Source organism: Sebastes fasciatus, chromosome 1 (assembly GCF_043250625.1).
Source record: "Sebastes fasciatus isolate fSebFas1 chromosome 1, fSebFas1.pri, whole genome shotgun sequence".
In the NCBI taxonomy this organism is placed as follows: Eukaryota; Metazoa; Chordata; class Actinopteri; order Perciformes; family Sebastidae; genus Sebastes; species Sebastes fasciatus.
Window position 1 is genome coordinate 36,862,604 of NC_133795.1, and position 18,663 is coordinate 36,881,266.

The window sequence follows — 18,663 nt, forward strand, 5'->3', positions numbered from 1 at the left end:
GCATGGGGTGTATGACTGTGAGATCGCTGTCATACACTTTTTTATATAGAGTTAATGGTTAATGGTAAATAGACTTGCATTTATTTAGTACTTTTCTAGTCTTCAGACCACTCAAAGCACTTTACACTACATGTCAGCATTCACACACACATTCACACACTGATGGCAGAGGCTGCCATGCAAGGTGCCAACTAGGATCTAATCTAAACACTCGTTCACACACCGATGGCTAATTTAGGATTAAGTGTCTTGCTCATGGACACATCGACATGTGACCGGAGCAGCCGGGGATCGAACCACCGACCTTATGATCGGTGGGTTTAACTGCTTTTGACCTGTTAATCAGGGAAAACCTCCTCGCTGGCGTGCTTCTATACATGGCCTTAAATACAGATCAATAAGATCACTTCCTGAACAGATTTCACAATCAGCAGATGGATTTATTAGTTTAGCTTTTGAAATCATGCTAAAATTACATAAACAAACCGTACCAGAGTCCGCATGGAGGCGGACCGAGACCCACCTTTTCAGGTAACCAAACGGGTTATGAGTGAAAGCAACCTTATCGACCTGTTTCACTAGCAACAGGACTGAATGGAGAGAGAAAAGAAGCAGCAGAAGCAATTGATGATGATTTTCTCCTTTAGTTGGGCCGATATCACGGCTAGTTAGCAATACAACCACTTTAACTGTGATTAGAGGTTACTGGTGAACGAGAAATGTATCCAGCGTTACCTCTGTCAGTTTTACTGCTATTGGTTGTCATTCTATCTAAATACATCTATCACACAGGTCTGTTCATACAGGTATTTAGGGGTCAACATCGACAACACTCTCAGCTGGAAGGTACATGTTGGAAACCTTTTTACGCAGACTCAGGTTCTATGGAGCGGAGCAGTAGATCATGTTAGTTTTCTACCGGGCTGTCTTGGAAAGCATCATTAGATATGGTATCACGGCATGGTACGGTGAGGGTCGGCGCCAGAGTGATAGGGGCGGACGGGCAATCAGCTTTGACAGGGGGGGCATTTTTTTTCACCTCATATAGCCTTTATTTAAGGGACTATTTGTAACTTTCAGAAATGCTTATTACAGTTTTTCTCGATTGTTTACACACATTTTCTGAAAGCATGCCTCATACTCTCAGAATTCTACACACAAATCAAAAAACACACACACAATGGGCAAAACCCCTCAATTCTCCTGCAAAATGAAACTTTACATTCAAAACAATGTTATTTCTTCTCAAAATGGTATTTTGTTTTCAAATGACACACACAAACCATCATATGAATAGACATTTATAAGAACCAGTTGAACACTGATGTGCTCAATGTAAAACACTATGATGAATGGAAAACACTTCTTCTCCATTCATCATAATGACTTAGGCCTTTTTTTTCTTCAGTGTTACACTTACTACAGACAGTACTTACATAAGTGTGTTGTAAAATATTTTAGAATATTGTTTTTATACTCAGAACACACAAATACACGGTAACAAATATATTTTATTTTCCCCACAAAAACAATGTACACAGTGAACATCCCAACCAACACAAAGTTGCACATACAGTGGTCTACATACAAAACAACAGAAGAATTTACTGTATACAGTTACAGTAAAAACAAACTATGCTGCATCCTCTCTTCTGTTTCGGTCTGGCCACAGCACCTCATCCACATCACAAGCAATGTTTTCCCTGGCCAAGCAGCGGGGGAAATATCGCTTAGCATGTCGAATCCAGCCATGAAAAGCATCAACTGATTGCTAATTGTAACACTGTGTGACAGGTGTTTGCCCATGTGATGAGTCAGTGTGTAGGGCAATTGACTTTAGAATTTTGAATGACAGTGTGTTCCTTGTGAAAACGCGATTTTCTTCATGAAAATTGTGCCAAATGCAGAGAATTGTGTGTAGTGTTTTGAAAAAAGTGTGTTTTAGAACTGCAATTTGAGTGTAAAGCAGGAATTGTGCTTGTAGTTTAGCAGAATTGGTTCAGGGGGTTGGTGCATGAGTTACATGTTGTGGTCATTGTGTGTCAAGTACCAGTATTTGTGTGTAAACAATTGAGAAAAACTGTAACAGCGACAGCTGTGGCTGTGAAATCAACGAAGCATTGCTCAAAACAGTGAGGCGACACACGTCAGCTAAAAGCACAATATCCCTCTATATTTCACCTGCTTGGCAGTAATGTTAGCTGAACAGACGAAGGTCTCTCCATGAATCAATGCTGATACTGTGTTTGCTTCTCCTGCCTCAGCGCAGGCTTCAGCAGCGGGGCTCCCCAGCGAGAAACTCGTATCCCTCCGCCCGCAGCCGGAGAGAGCAGGAAGACACCGGCAACCGGTCGGTAACGAGACGGTAACGTTTCTCTCTGCGAAGCCCCGTTACTTCCCAAGACACGGAAAACCTCTGTTGGTCTGGAGGAGCTGCAGCATTTATTTCTGCACAAACGTCCACTGTACATTCACTAGATATTCTCAGAGCTAAACTAACTCTTCTGCAGTGTGTAGTGAGCGTGCGTTCACGTCTAGAGGTGGAGCGAGTACGCGAGAACGCGCGCTCTGTCTGAGTGAAGGCGAGCAGGCAGAGGAGACGAGTCAGCCGCCACACTCGAGCGCGCATATGCGAGCGCGCATGTGTGGCAACCCGCTACATTTATACGCTTAGAAAGTTACAAACAGTCCCTTTAAGTGTATCTTTAACATTATCATGTTTCATGAAAGAAATAAACTGACAGAGAGGTGTATACATACTGCCACTTATGCGCACAGGTGCGCACGCACGCATACACGTGCTGTTATGTCCACAAAAACAGGTTATAAACTAACACCGTGTCCTAACTGGATGCGAGCGTCCGACTATCGCGCTGCATCGCGCATCTGACGCTCTCTGTCCTTCTCTGCAACTCTGCACTTCTGTTACATCATGTAAACAAACCAGGAACATATCAGCTGTGAGCTCCAGATCAGACTGGAGCTGAAGACATAAGCACCTCAAAGATGGGTTAGTAGTACTTAATAATATGTTATCTTCCTACAGTCGTACCTTTTTTTTTTTCTATCAGAAAACACACGTTTTATTTGTGATATTTACTGGAAATAACATACGATATGACCAAGATCAAGTAGGTTATTATCTAGTGATCTTCTCCAGCCAGCTGCCACCTTATTATGGTTTCTGTTTTGAAATGAGGAGGTACTGGAGGCTACAGATAACTCCTCAGGCACGCCCTGCGTCTTGCTCGTGCCAGGGTCAAAATGTGCACACACGGGTACCGAGATAAAGTAAACAGGGAGTAAAACAACACATTAATCTAACAGTCTGACTGATTTCTTCATAACTATAATTTAAGTTAATAAAGACTAAATGTGGATGTTTCACTCAGCAGTTGTTGTCCCTGCTCAGCCTGCTGTAGTGTAACATTAGTCTGTTGTTTTATTCCACATTACTGAACAGAATAATCCAAACAGGTAGAAAAAAGTAAGATGTGAGAGGAGCACAGGATGCTTTATACTCTCTTGGTCCTAATTGTGTTTTAATGCACCGGGTTTGTAGGTCTACTTTCTCTAATTTTTTCTATTGAGCTCGATAAAAAAATAAAATAAAAACAAACACGCAAACGGAGCGGATCAAAACGAGGCTTCTTACTGAAATATTGTAGTGACGGTTCATATTTCCCAGAGTTTCCATAGTTGTCTCTTTGCGCTGTGTGTTCGTGTTTTATTTGAACCATTAGTGAGGTGTCTGTTATATTTGTTGACAGGTAGCTCGTAATAAAGTTTCACTAGTGAACTTTATTACATATAACTGCGAGCGTCCATGCCTGTGCTGAAAGTGTCAGTAATCAAGTTAATATTTTCATTTACATCCAGGACAACTGACCCGGTTTGTCGGCTCATTTTATCTAAACTAATCAGCCGTTCCTCTCAATATGAGTGACAGGAAAAAATAGGAACACGGTATCCGATAGAAGTTCAGACAAAACGTTACGCTGTGCAGCACTGTGTTGCTCACAGCCAGTTAGGACACTCCAATAGAAAACAATGTAATCAAGCCCAAGTACATGCCCTAGTTGTTTCCTAAATGCAAAACTATCACTGTTTTGTGCTTTATTTTGCATTGCAGTGTTAAGTCCTTCCATTACCAAACTGAATGACTTCATTTGACTTATAGCCTAGCTGTTATTTCAGTTTAGTTTTTTGTCAGGCGAGAATTCAGCTGAGGGGGCACAGTGACCTTTTTGGACGCTGGGTACGGTAACCTGACCGTGCAGTTGAGGTCACAGATTTCTTGCCTGGTGCAGACTGCTATGAAGATTATGGGGGTCAAAAACCACCCTACCCTCCAGATGCTTTATGAGCAGTCTGTCATCAGACAGGCACAGAAAACTGTGTGAGACCCAACTCACATCTTACATCAGGAGTACCAACTTTTACCTTCCGGCAGGAGATATAGAGTCCCACGGAGCAGATTGAACCGTTACAAACATTCATTCTTGCCGATGTCGATTAAACCTCTCAACAATTCGTAACATAAAGCTGCAGTGCAATATGTTAAATAGGGACAGTGCAATATGTTAAATAGGGACAGTGCAATATGTTAAATAGGGACAGTGCAATATGTTAAATAGGGACAGTGCAATATGTTGCATCTGTGTAAGATTGGGGTATTGTATGTGCAATATGGGCAAGACGGTAGACGGTGCAGTGCACTACCTCGGTGCAATACCTGCCATGGTGTGTGTGATAGTATGTGCCGTTATGTACGTGGACTGTGTTTGTGTTGAAACATCCGTTTCTGTGAAACTGTTTCCCTGTCTTGTGTGGAATCGTTTATTATTGGTGTTGATGTTGTTTTAATTTAGTGTTTGTAACTGCAGTTGGACAGAGTCCAGGAAAAATGTCCCAACGGGGACAATAAAAGTATATCTCATCTCATCTCATCTCATCTCATCTCATCTCATTTCATCTCATACCATACCATCTCATCTCATCTCATCTCATCTCATTTCATCTCATACCATACCATCTCATCTCATCTTATCATGAAGGCAAGGAGATGAAGTTTTGACCCTGAAGTGACCGTGCTCCTTTTATTTGGTTTTTATGTTTTTCTCAGGTTAAAAGCTTTTAAAAAGTGCCCTTTAAAGATAAAGAGGTAAAAAAAATCATGCCTGTGATCTTCTGACATCTGATGTCATTAGCTTGAACTCACCTTAGAAATCATCAAGAGTCATAAAATCAGTTTTCTGCAACGTTTTGGAATATTAACGCGGTTTGCTGTCCTTCACACCATGCAACGTCTTCTACTAGAGGTCAAGAGGTCAGACGATCTCCATTAAGCTCACTGCAGTGTCTGAACTACTGTCCATCAGTCACATGTTCTACAGAAATCTCTGGATCAAAATGAGCATTCACAGTAATGACAGCGATGACGAGGTTCAGGACCGCTAGTTCAGCATCTGACTGTGATATGGCTCAGTGTCCTGATGACATTCATGTCCTTCAGACTAACAGCTAGATGTGAAAGCTTGGCTTGGATTTTGACTGAATGAGTTCAGGCTGTCAGATTGGTGGATTACAGTTTTTTTCAATTGTTTACACACATTTTCTGGTACTTGACACACAATGACCACAACATGTAACTCATGTACCAACCCCCTGAACCAATTCTGCTAAACTACAAGCACAATTCCTGCTTTACACTCAAATTGCAGTTCTAAAACACACTTTTTTCAAAACACTACACACAATTCTCTGCATTTGAAATCTCGTTTTCACAAGGAACACACTGTCATTCAAAATTCTAAAGTCAATTGCCCTACTATGCACACTGACTCATCACATGGGCAAACACCTGTCACACAGTGTTACAATTAGCAATCAGAGCTTTAGCATAAAAGGGCAACAGGTGAGCTCTTCTGTTTTGGAGCAATGGATGCCAACATTGGAAACAGAGGCAGAGCCAGAGCCAGAGGACTGAGAGTAAGAGGAGGAGGACGGGGAGGACGAGGACGAGGAAGGCCAAGGACCGTAATCTCTGATGATATCCGAGCCACTTTGGTTGACCATGTGGTCAACCATGGTCTAACAATGAGGGAGGCTGGGCAAAGAGTACAGCCAAATTTGAGCAGGTACACTGTAGCATCCATCATCCGGACTTTCCGAAATGAGAATAGGTAAGACATCTACTCTCACTAGAAAATTGCAGTACTGCATATCAATACAGTACTCAATGAGTACAGTAGTACAGTATTGCCTGTGGACTGTTCTGTAGGACTGTAAAAATAAAGTATGTTTCAAGTATTTGGGAAATGTATTCCTACACAGTATTTACAGTATTTTACTATTTGTATTGCAGAACTGAAAGATTACCAACACAAGGTGGTCGGGAACGTCTTCTGTCTCCTGAACAGGAAACTGAAATCATGAACATGGTCCTAGAAAATAACGCCATAACATTACGGCAAATACAAAGAAAAATAATAGAAAACAATGAGATATTTCAAAATATTGATAGGGTAAGCTTATCAACACTGGGCCGTGTCTTGCGCAGAAATAATTTGAGGATGAAGCAGGTCTACAGGGTGCCATTTGAACGCAATTCAGAAAGAGTCAAAGAATTGCGATATAACTATGTGCAAGTAAGTCCTATACAATCCCACAATTGATGCATACTCTCAACACTGCATAAATTATACATATTTCAGTATTGTAATCATAATGATTGTGCTTCACAATAGTGACCACTCCATGTCTGTTTCAGAGAGTCCTTGAGCTAGAGGTGGCTGAAGTGGAGCACCAGTTCATCTTCATTGATGAGGTTGGATTCAACCTCACAAAAAGACGAAGGAGGGGAAGGAATATCATCGGCCAGCGTGCCATTGTTGAAGTCCCTGGCCAGCGCGGAGGGAACATCACAATGTGTGCAGCGATTACCCACCATGGCGTCATCCATCACCATGCTACCCTTGGCCCCTACAACACTGCCCATCTGATCAGATTCCTGGACACCCTACACAACACACTCATTCCACCAGATCAGATAGACGGCCCAGAGCAGCTCAGGTACGTTGTCATTTGGGACAACGTAAGTTTCCACCGGGCTGCTCTGGTTCGTAACTGGTTCACTGCCCACCCACGCTTTTTAGTTGTTTATCTCCCTCCATATTCTCCATTCCTCAATCCTATTGAGGAATTCTTTTCTGCCTGGAGATGGAAAGTGTATGACCGAAATCCACAAACGCGTGTACCCCTTCTCCGAGCTATGGAAGACGCATGTGGAGATATAGCAGTTGATGCTTTTCATGGCTGGATTCGACATGCTAAGCGATATTTCCCCCGCTGCTTGGCCAGGGAAAACATTGCTTGTGATGTGGATGAGGTGCTGTGGCCAGACCGAAACAGAAGAGAGGATGCAGCATAGTTTTTTTTTTCCGTTTTTTTTACTGAAACTGTATACAGTAAATTCTTCTGTTGTTTTGTATGTAGACCACTGTATGTGCAACTTTGTGTTGTTTGGGATGTACACTGTGTACATTGTTTTTGTGGGGAAAATAAAATATATTTGTTACCGTGTATTTGTGTGTTCTGAGTATAAAAACAATATTCTAAAATATTTTACAACACACTTATGTATGTACTGTCTGTAGTAAGTGTAACACTGAACAAAAAAAAGGCCTAAGTCATCATGATGAATGGAGAAGAAGTGTTTTCCATTCATCATAGTGTTTTACATTGAGCACATCAGTGTTCAACTGGTTCTTATAAATGTCTATTCATATGATGGTTTGTGTGTGTCATTTGAAAACAAAATACCATTTTGAGAAGAAATAACATTGTTTTGAATGTAAAGTTTCATTTTGCAGGAGAATTGAGGGGTTTTGCCCATTGTGTGTGTGTTTTTTGATTTGTGTGTAGAGTTTTGAGAGTATGAGGCATGCTTTCAGAAAATGTGTGTAAACAATCGAAAAAAACTGTAACATCCTCAGACCACTTTAAAACTGAGCACTCCTGACCTCTTGTGGTCCAAGTCGGCGCTTTCTGAGAGAATCTCCACGTGTTCAGCAGTCAATATGCGGAGACAGAAGCACTTTCAAACACAAAAATATGCACTTATGAATCTTTACGGGTTCATTTGGACAAAGACTACTCTATATACACTATTCAGGACACTCAGACAGAAGACAGTGTGGGGTAGTCCAGAACTTAAACAGTAAAGGAAAGCCACCTCTACACACAACAAACAGAGAAATCCATCTGAGAATAACTAATAATAATTAATGTTAGATATGAATAATGTTGTGGGATTATTCCTTATCTCATGTGATATTTATCATAAACAGACTAAGCATTGGAATAGTGATTTAGAGGTTGAATACCATGAACACCAAATCAGTTTGGATCCAGTGTGATTTCACAACAAATTGTGTTCTTTGACTGGTTAAAAACAGCTGACTGACAACAGGGAGTTATCAAACTAAACCGTCCTGAAATATTTAAATATGCTTCATAATAACTTTCTCACATATTTAACTTTGAAGCATTTGTGACAAAACGGTTCAATTTCAGGACGTCATCCTGATCCAAAGCAGCCTGGAGCTTTGTATGATACCCTGGAAAAAAGACAAGAAAAGACTTAGTTCATTCTTGTTTATTGATTATAGAAACCTTCAGTTTGTTCACACATCCCATCAGTAAAGTCTGCTAAATGACTCTTGTTCAATGATTTCACGTACAGATTCATTTTCATCCACACAATCAGTTTGTTTGAGCAGAATCTCAGCGATGTAACAGAGAATAATGATTTCCTTATTGATTATGATCATGATAATTACAGTTTCATTAAACATCTTAGGATCTCGTTTGTACGTCGATCTGGACGACAACATTTAGTCTGCCCGACAAATAAATGTGATTCTAGATATCTTTACAAAAAGTGGTGAGAACAGAATATCTATGATCAGAAATAAATCACTAGACCTTCCTTTAAGACCCGTGCAGTGGAAGAGAAACAACAACACACACACACACACACATATATATATATATACACATATTCATCAGACATTTAGAGCACAGAGAAGTTTACAAAGTAGAGCCCATAATGTTTGATTGACAGCTGATCTCTGTGCAGTGAAGACATGAAAAGAACAAGACTCAGTCTAAAGCGAGTATCTGTCTGGACCGTATCTGGTCAGGATGTGAATTTGTGGCTAAATTGTTACACAAATAATCAGTGGTCATGTCTATAATGTTTTATGAACAGTTTTTTCCACTTATATCTTAATGTTTGATTGAAAGACAACTTATAATGAAGCAAATTGCATTCAGTAATAGTAAATGGTGACATTTACTAGTCAGTAGGGGAGAGTGGGGTAAGATGAGCCAATTTTTACTTATGCTGTCCTCGAGGTTAGGAAAAATGAGACAGAAGCAGAATGAAAACTTGAACCTTAAATTCAGGATCTCTCCTATCAAATGAAATGATCAGCATGCATCCATCACAAAGCTGTCTGGAAAAAATGACCTTCCCAAAAAAAGTGCTCCTGTGGCTCAACTTGCCCCAGGTAAGGGGTAAGTTGATCCGAGTCAGTGGGTAAGTTGAGCCATCGTGGGGTAAACTGAACATCTGAGTTTTTAAGTTTAAACCTCAGCATAAGTGTGTTAACAAACAGTTTCACAGTTATGAACTTGTGAGAACAAACCACCTGTGAGTTTCAAGACCATTGAACAATCAAAATATCATTCAATATTCGACAATATTCCAGTCGTCAAGGTTGCAGTGAAATATGAACTGTTGCTCCCTCCTTGCAGTTCCTCCAGCCTTTTGAGGTTGAGGTAGCTCCTTCAGCACATCACTCAGTGGAAAAGATGCCTCATCCTTTTCCTTGAATACAAAGGTGGGCTTCTCACGTCAAGTGTTCCCCCGGATTCTTCTGAGAAATCTTGCACTCACTTCGTTGCCCTCCAGGCTCTCAACCAAGCCAATGTAATGGTAGCTTCTGCCTTTGGATACAAAGTTTACTATGACAAAGTCACCACCTGACAGATCTGAGATGTCTGATTCACTTCTCTCATCATTAGAACTCTCATGCTCAGAAGTGTCATCAAATGGGATGGCATCACACTCTCCTCAGAACTGCTGTACGCTGTGATTTTCGTCTTGGTCTTTGGTTTGACCTAGGCCTACCTGCTAAACCCTGCTCTTTCCAGTTGTTGGGGACAGGAAGGTTGTTCTTTCTGCCAATTCCAATGCCAGTTCACAGCATTTCTTTGGAGTAAGGCCGTGGAACTGTTCAGCCAGCTTCTTGATATGGTCTGCAAGCTCCTTCTCTACCTCCTCTGTGAGGACCCTCTTTGCCTCTACTGTTCCACTATAACCAACTGTTTTAACTTCCTTTATCTCCCTCTTCTATAAAGGTTAACACATAAAAAAATCAAACCAAGTTGTGTAACACTCAACAGTAATACCATTTTATACATCAGATAATTAATTTGGTTAATTTATGGTGGGGTAAGTTGAGCCAGTGGCTCGGAATAATAGTAGAATATTAGTGAGCCAGTGGCTCAACTTACCCCATAACCTTTGGCTCACTTTGCCCCATAGCTACCATTTTGGAAAAAATGGCCCAGTTTAGCAATTCAGGCTAATCTTTAGCGAAGGGATTAACATGGTGTTATATCTTAGTAAATCACCAACATGTATAATATATTTTTTTAGACCTGGATAAATTTGCTTTAACCTAACATTCATTATTCCTGACTTGCAGAAAATTTACTTTGATGGGAAAAAACTGTTTTTGGTGTAAAAAAGTACTTACTATTTCATCCATGTGCTTGACTCCATCACAGCAAGATAGAAATGATGGGTACTTCCTGAATTTATGGTCACATGACAAAACATAATCACAGTTGCCAAGATACAGGGGGTGGGTCAACTTACCCACTGGCTCATTTTACCCCACTCTCCCCTATATTATACATTTTATACAAGGTGTAAATGTATCATCATGACATACAGTCTGCAGGTTAAAAGTATTTCAGCTTTTTATTAAAGGATGTGTATCAAAAGCATTCATCATATAAGTGGTGTGTAACAATATATACATACTTACAAAGTTGACGTCATCACTGATGTTGTTGCTGCCGTGTTTATTCCTAGATGGAGTGTTGATGGAGCAGCTACAATGTTAGCATAGCCTGGCACTGATCGATCCGGACTCCATTCAGAAAACAATCATTTTAAAAGTTGTTTGCTTGCTGTGTTGCGGACAGACCTGACAAAGCATGAATTCACTTTTTACAAATCAACATCATATTATCGTTATTTCGGCATCATTTTGATCCGTTTATTGATATTAAATCACAGCACAGTGTGTTTATTTTGGGTTCATACCGCAGTAGCGACGTGTGGCTTGCTAATGTGCTTCCTGCTTGGTGTGAATGCACGGTGGTAACACAATACGAAGCACAACGTAACGTAACTTAAACTACTATAAACAATAGCACATGCACAACAACAGGACGATGTAATGATTCAATGAACCGCTGACACAATCCCCAGAAAACATAAACACTGAACTGTTCTCCAGCTTTTCATTTAGAAAGAGCAACAACCAATGAGGAACCTGCAACAGTCGCTGATGAATCCTGTAACTTCATCACTCAGTCAGTCAGTCAGTGACACACTTTAGTGTTTGTAGGGCTGGTCCTCTGCGGTCCAGACACAAATCAGCTCTGCAGCAACAATGATGGACACCAGAGAAGTTTAAGAGTTAAAACACTGAATTTAACCCTTAAATGACTTCTGTCTATTTCAGTTTACACAACTCAGCAGTGACATCATAACGGTAAAGACAAAGTCCAGCATAGAGAGGCTCAGTGAATGTGGTCTGGACTCTGTGGAGGAGAGTCATGGTTTCAGAGACGCTGTAGAAGGACAGAATACCTGCACTGTGATCCAGGTACACTCCTACTCTGGAGGACTGAGGACCTGAGACGGGGGTTTTGATATTGTTGTACCGAAATATATAACTGTTTTGGCTACAAACTAACGCCCAAGATTTATCATTGTTTCCAAACACACATTCAATCCCCCCCCCTGCTCTCCTGATACTCTTGTATGCGACTGCTACATAAACTCCTGTCCCTCTCCTCTTCACCTCCCAGTAACAACGTCCAGTCAGACTCTCTCTACTCAGGACCTGATAACAATCAGTGAATCTGTCTGGGTGACTAGAATAAGACTGTTGTTGTCTCATTAATGTTGCTTTTCTGTTCCCCTCAGATAATAACAGCTTTGTGTATGCTGTGTTTGGATCCAGTGTGATTTCTCGTGAATATTGTAAGAATCCAGCTCTGGTCTTGGGCTCTGGTTGTGACAGTAAAACATCCACTTCAGTCACTGTCTGTGAGACGTTTGTCCATTTCTCTCTCAGAACGTCCTGTAGTTTATCTCTGACTTCTGACACAGCCGCCGTCACGTCCTCAAAGTAGCTCAGAGGACGGATATTGATGCTGGATGTAGATTCACTGAGTGGTGACAGTGAGGGGTAGTTAAGAAGAAACTGGTAGTGATCCTCTGTGTGTGACAGCAGCTTCATCTCAGCGTCTCTCCTCTTCAGCTCAGTGATCTCCTGCTCCAGCTTCTCCTGAAGCTCTTTGACTCGACTCACTTCACTTTTCTGCTGGGATCTGACCTGCTGCTTCACATCACAGCTTCTTTTCTCCATGAGACGGATCAGCTCGGTGAAGATCTTCTCACTGTCCTCCACTGCTTTATCAGCAGAGCGATTGACAGCCTCCACCTCCTGTTGGAGCAGCTTCACATCTTTCTCTCTGTCCTGGATCCTCTGCTGGATGTTGAGTCGACTCACCTCCAGCTCTCTCTGCCTCTCGGTCCTTTCTGCTGCAGCTGAGACGGTGTCGTGGCCTTTATGTTCATCCACAGGGCAGAGATAACAGATACACTGCTGATCAGTACGACAGAACATCTTCATCACCTCGTCGTGACGAGAGCAGATGTTCTCCTGGAGCTTCTTGGAGGGCTCCACCAGCTTGTGTTTCTTTAACGGAGCTGAGTCATAATGACGCTGGAGGTGTTTCTCACAGTAAGAGGCCAGACACACCAGACAGGACTTGAAGGCTTTCAGTTTCCTCCCAGTGCAGACATCACAGGCCACATCTTCAGGTCCAGCATAACAGTGATCAGCAGGAGCAGCTTGGAGTCCAGTCTTCTTCAGTTCCTCCACTAAATCTGCTAACATGGTGCTTTTCAGCAGGACAGGCCTCGGTGTGAAGGTCTGCCTACACTGAGGGCAGCTGTAGATCTTCTTCTCATCCTCTCCATCCCAGAAGCTTTTAATACAGTTCATGCAGTAGCTGTGTCCACAGGTAGTAGTCACCGGATCCTTCAGTAGATCCAGACAGATCGAACAAGAGATTGCTTCCTGGTCCAGCTGAACTCCTTTCTGCGCCATTTCACCTCTCAGTAGCAACGACTGTCTGAGTTTCACTTCCTGAGAACCGACAGTAGTTTGAGCTCTGATGTAATCATCATGTGTTATGTTGGTTACACCCACCTTCAAACTGTCGATCTGAAGGGGAGGGAACAAGGAAATAAGAGGACCGAGTGTAGCAGTCTGTGTTTGAGAGCAGGAAGAGGAGGGAGGAGTTATCAAGCTATGAATCATTCCAGGACGAGGAGCAGCACGACTGACTACGTCCCAAATCACATACTTTTCCTTTTTACTTCTAGCACACTGCAGCTGCCCTTACAAAGTACGTACTGTTGCATGCAGTATGAATACAATATATCTGCTGTGCAGAGGATTGTGGGTCAGAACAGCCAGAAAAGCATGCTGGCTTTCATACTGTAAAATGTGACCAGATGTAGTGGGACATCCTGGTATTTTTGGCACACTGCATTTGACATACTATGTTTTGGGACATAAGAAATCTTTTTTTCTGTCATACTAAGTAGTATGGTAGTATGGGTTTTGGAACGCACAGTATGTTTCGTCATTTACAAACGGAGCCTCGGTTCAAACCTGCTCCACATTTGAAAACATTTCAGTTTTCAGCTGTAAAATATTTCTTGGCTCCTCAGGCTTTGGTGATGGCTCCACATTTCTCATAAACTCTTCCTCACCCGGGACAGGAACCCGGTGTGGGCAACGGACCGCTGTACGGGCAGCCGTTTACAGACAGGCTAGTGACACATTACACACACTCCTGAGGCTGCAGAGATTGTTTTTAAGAAATCTCATAAGCCATTGTTTTACTGCTTAATTTTTCATTTTACATAAGAATGTAGAGATAAGTAACCTAAGCAACTAGTGTAGTAATAATAATAATAATTTATATAACACTTGTCAAACTTAAGTACAAAGTTCTTTCCAGATTAAAAGATTTACAGAAAAGAAATGAAAATAAATCATAATCTCATGTAACAGCGGGGCAGCTAAGCTGAAATATTCATAACATATCGTGCATTTTGCGATTAAAGCAACAAATTAGGCACAGATGTAGGGTTATATGTCACGAAAAGATATAGATATCGGGGCGCTGCCAATTCGGCCCCTGACGGACGCGGCAGCCATTTTCCAAAATGCCCGCAAAATAGGTTTTCCAAAACGTTGCAGAAAATTGATTTTACGACTCTTGATGATTTCCAAGGTGCGTTCAAGCTGATGAGATCAGATGTCAGAAGATCACAGAAATTATTTTTTTACCTCCTCATTTTTTAAGTGTACTTTTTAAAAGCTTTTAACCTGAGAAAAACATGAAAACCAAATAAAAGGAGCATGGTCACTTCAGGGTCAAACTTCACCCCCATGCCTTCATGGTAGAATGACAACCAATAAAGCAGTAAAACTGACAGAGATAACGCTGGATACATTTCTTGGTTACCAGTAACCTCTAATCACAGTTAAAGTGATGCTGAACTTTGGTAGAACTTTGGGTTGTATTGCTAGCAGTAAAACTGACAGAGATGACATGAGAGCTTTTTAGTTGGAGTAAGCACTTCAGGTTCATATGACAATGTTTTATTTTTGCAATGGCCTTCTAATCTGAGCAAAGGAGCTGATATTTGTCCGGTCTCTAACCTGTGACCAAGCTGACTTGGTTGAACTTATAAGGAAACTTAGATCAGTCTCCTGTTGAAATACAGGGTTAAAGAGACACACAAGCTTATCCACCACGGCAAGGTGCCAACTCCAGTAGGATTCATTATTGTTTTATTTTTTTCAAAGGGAGAGGGGAAACACCAAATGAAAACAGGCCTAAAGGAAGGCTCCCTACACTCAATATAACTTGAAAAAACTAAAACTAAAACTCCGCTATCGAGCAGCTGACTAGAACATGAATGAAACAAAAGAACCAGCGAAGGCAGGCCACACAGACCTAACCCACTCTAAGAGACTTTGAGAAGAGAAGAAGCTAAATGGTTCACGTGGTACTTCTGCAGATTGTTGGATTTATTATGTACAAGAATGTTTACAATAACCTGACTGTTGGATTTGTTATGAATAGAGTGATTGTGAGGAAAAGGGAGGTGGCAGGTGCTGTTTTCTTTCTCTTCATTTTTACTTGTGCAACATTGATTGTTCGGAATAAATTGTATTATTATGCTTTAACCCGTCTGTTTGGAAAATCTCTTTGTCACACAAGATTAACCAGCACGTAACTGGGCCTTGACCTCTCGGAGGTAGAAGGCCAGTTCCTTCAATTGGTGACCCCGACGTGATTTTCGGCATTGAGAAGCGTGTCCAAAGGACGGACAGACCGGCGAGAGAGAGAAAGGGCCCTGAAATCTTAAGGTAAGCAGAACCTGTTGTATCGAACTCTGCAAATTGGCTTACTCTAAATTATCTCTCTTGTTGTGCTGAATCTCCTTTGTAGTGATAAATGTTGCAAAAGTAAAAACTGGAACATTAGAAAAGCGTTTGGAACGCTGCGCTTGGAGCGCTAGAGTAGTGCGCTTGGAGCGCTAGTTTTTAGTAACGTCTGGGACGTTAGAGTTTAGTAAAAATAGCGCTTGGAGCGCCTGTATGAGTAGTGCGCTTGGAGCGCTAGTTTAGTAACGTCTAGGACGTTAGAGTTTAGTAAAAATAGCGCTTGGAGCGCCTGTATGAGTGTACATTAATAACTAGTATTCAGAGGAAAATTAAAACTTACTGTTGATACTGGGCCAACATCGCTGGAACATCAAAGTGTCCAGTAGAAGCTTATGTTGGTAGGATCACAGCGAGGGGCATAGCGACCCATTTACTCTGAATCTAGTTACTGTCATAAACTGAATAAACCTGTGTGAAATAGTACTGGACAGAATGGACGGAGAATTTGACAAAGACTGTGAGGAACGGGGTGGCTGTGGGCCTCCCCGTTTATCATTTGGACAGCAATGGGTTAAAGTCAGGACCAATGTAATCTGTACATTTGATCCTAAGACTAGAAATAAAGAGACTCAAGACCTAGATGAGTGGTATAACATGACAGTGAAGGAAGGGCATTTTCCTGCCACGGGAAGTGAAGCCAAATTCATGCCAGTGATGAGAGCATTAATACAGGTGGTTCATAGAAAGCTGCTGCAAGCAGGACAAGACAAAGAAAAGGGACATATGTTTGTAAGGAGGAAATTGAGGAAGAAAGAAGACGAGTTGGCAAGTAAATTGGTAAAATATAATGTGATACAGATGGCTGCCCTATCAGCCTTAGGCAGCCAGACGAAAGCCACCCACGCAAAAACCGCTGAAGCAAAACCACTAGTGAAACCCTCACCCAGTCCTAGCGCACCCCCACCACCAAACCCACATACTAGCCCGCCGCCACATGACATGTCCCTCCATCAGCAGTACCCACCTGGCCCACATCCCAACCCCCCTCCTTATCCTCCTCCTACCCCTAGTCCGGTACCAACCCCACAGGACAGTGATTATACAAACGAAGTTATGGCACCATTGTTTCAAGTGTTAGGTGGTATTTTGGAACTAGAAGAGGAAATAGAAAAAGAACGAGGAGCAGGTTCAGCCTCAGAGACGGGTAGTATGTCTGATGTAGCCAGAGAAATAGACAGGCTAAGGGAAGAACTGAGAGATCAGGCTGAACAGTACAGGTTAGGACAAGCCATGTTACCACCAGATTTGCGTAATGGAGGCGTAAGAAGGAGAGCTCAATCTACCCCTAAACCCCACACAGAGAGATCCCGTGCAGAGTATCAGGATGTTCACACTAGTGGAGAGGTAGATGAGGACGCTGATGACGAGGCTAGTAGAGCAGTAGAGGAGGGTGATGATGATGAAGATGAAAACATTCCTATCACTATAGAGGGAACCATGAGAACGCACTCCAAAGGAGGGATACATAGGAGACGGGAGGGTGGGGACGAAGAGGCGAGACCATATACACCCCCCAAAACTAGGTCACATAAAGTTTATGGAAAGTACGAAGACAAAGGTGACAAACAGAGGAGTCAGTGTGTTGGCATGTTTCCCATTGTGGCCAAAAGCAACGGTAGAGACGAGTATCAGCCGTTCACTTTAGGTGACATTCAAGCACTGAGTGAGCTCCTCCCAGGAATTCAAGAGGGAGGGGGAGTGTGGCTCACGAGCCTGTATAACAAGACCCGAGGGAAGACTTTAGCTATGGGTGATCTCAGGGCTATTTTGGGTTTCTCGGTTTCGGACTGGGCACTGAAAGAATTAGAAGCAGCGGCCGGAACAGTCCAGGTGTCAGATAGAAGCCCCCTTAACCCCTACGCTACCTCCTTCGGTAATGCTATTAGACAAAAGTATCCCATACCAGCGGGTAAGCTCCACAGCTTGGTGTTTAAGATTAAGAACGGGGAGAGCGGACGCACGTTCATAGAAAGAGCAAAGACAGAGTGGGCGGGGGCTACGGGGGTGAACCCAGATAAAGAATCACAGCAGCCTCTGTTCAGAATAGCTCTGTTAAAACATGCTCCGGAAGGAGTTAAGAGAAAGATGCAAGAGAATCCAGATATGGCAGGGGCAAAATCATCAAGATGGGAAACACATTTCTGCCATCATCAGGATGCAGAAACCATGGAGGAGGAAGAGGAAAATGAGTCATTAAAAGAGATGGTAGCTCAGTTGACTAAATTACAGTTGGCAGATGCACGGACTCGTGCAACAGATAAGAAAAAGGGAGGGAAAGAGAAAGATACCCAGATGGCTCAAATTGTAACACCAGCTCCAGCCCCGCCACAGAATCCTTATCCACTGCAGGGCCCGCCACAGGCTATGTATCAACCCCAGTATCATGTTCCTTACCAAGCTGCCCCATATCAGCAGCCCCCTTATCATGGAGGCCGGAATAGAGGCAGAGGGAGAGGAGGAGGCAGGGGGAGGGGGTATGCCCAACCAAAAGGAGGCAGTTGTTACATCTGCAAAAGCCCGGATCACTGGGCACGTGACTGTCCTCAGAAACAACAACAGCAGATGAGAGGGCCTCCACAGCAGTCATATCAGCCAACAATACAGACTCCACCAAACCAACAGCTAGCTCCAATGCAGGCATACAGCGGGTACTCTGCGCAGGGACCTCCACCTGGTCCATATACACCAGGAATGTTCCCATAGGGGTGCCCGACGGAGATGGAGGGACAGGGGCTGGCAGAGCCCTGTCTCCAGT

At 42.5% G+C, this 18,663-nt stretch overlaps 1 protein-coding gene and 1 long non-coding RNA gene across 2 annotated transcripts; one reads left to right on the forward strand and one right to left on the reverse strand.

Annotated features, from left to right (window-relative positions):
• Nucleotides 1–5,607: 5,607 nt before the first annotated feature.
• LOC141774478 (uncharacterized) lies at nt 5,608–7,988 on the forward strand. Its single transcript, XR_012595357.1, has 2 exons — nt 5,608–6,650; nt 6,773–7,988. It is a non-coding gene; the product is annotated as an uncharacterized LOC141774478 (long non-coding RNA).
• A 3,823-nt stretch (nt 7,989–11,811) lies between these two features.
• Nucleotides 11,812–13,487, reverse strand: LOC141777737 (tripartite motif-containing protein 16-like). Its single transcript, XM_074652254.1, has one exon. It carries the CDS (start codon nt 13,485–13,487, stop codon nt 11,820–11,822), a length of 1,668 nt encoding a protein of 555 aa, XP_074508355.1. The 3' UTR covers nt 11,812–11,819.
• Nucleotides 13,488–18,663: the final 5,176 nt, after the last annotated feature.

Bases quoted from the DNA above. Each gene is read 5' to 3' on its own strand.
- LOC141777737 (XM_074652254.1), bottom strand. From the start codon at position 13,487: ATGGCGCAGAAAGGAGTTCAGCTGGACCAGGAAGCAATCTCTTGTTCG.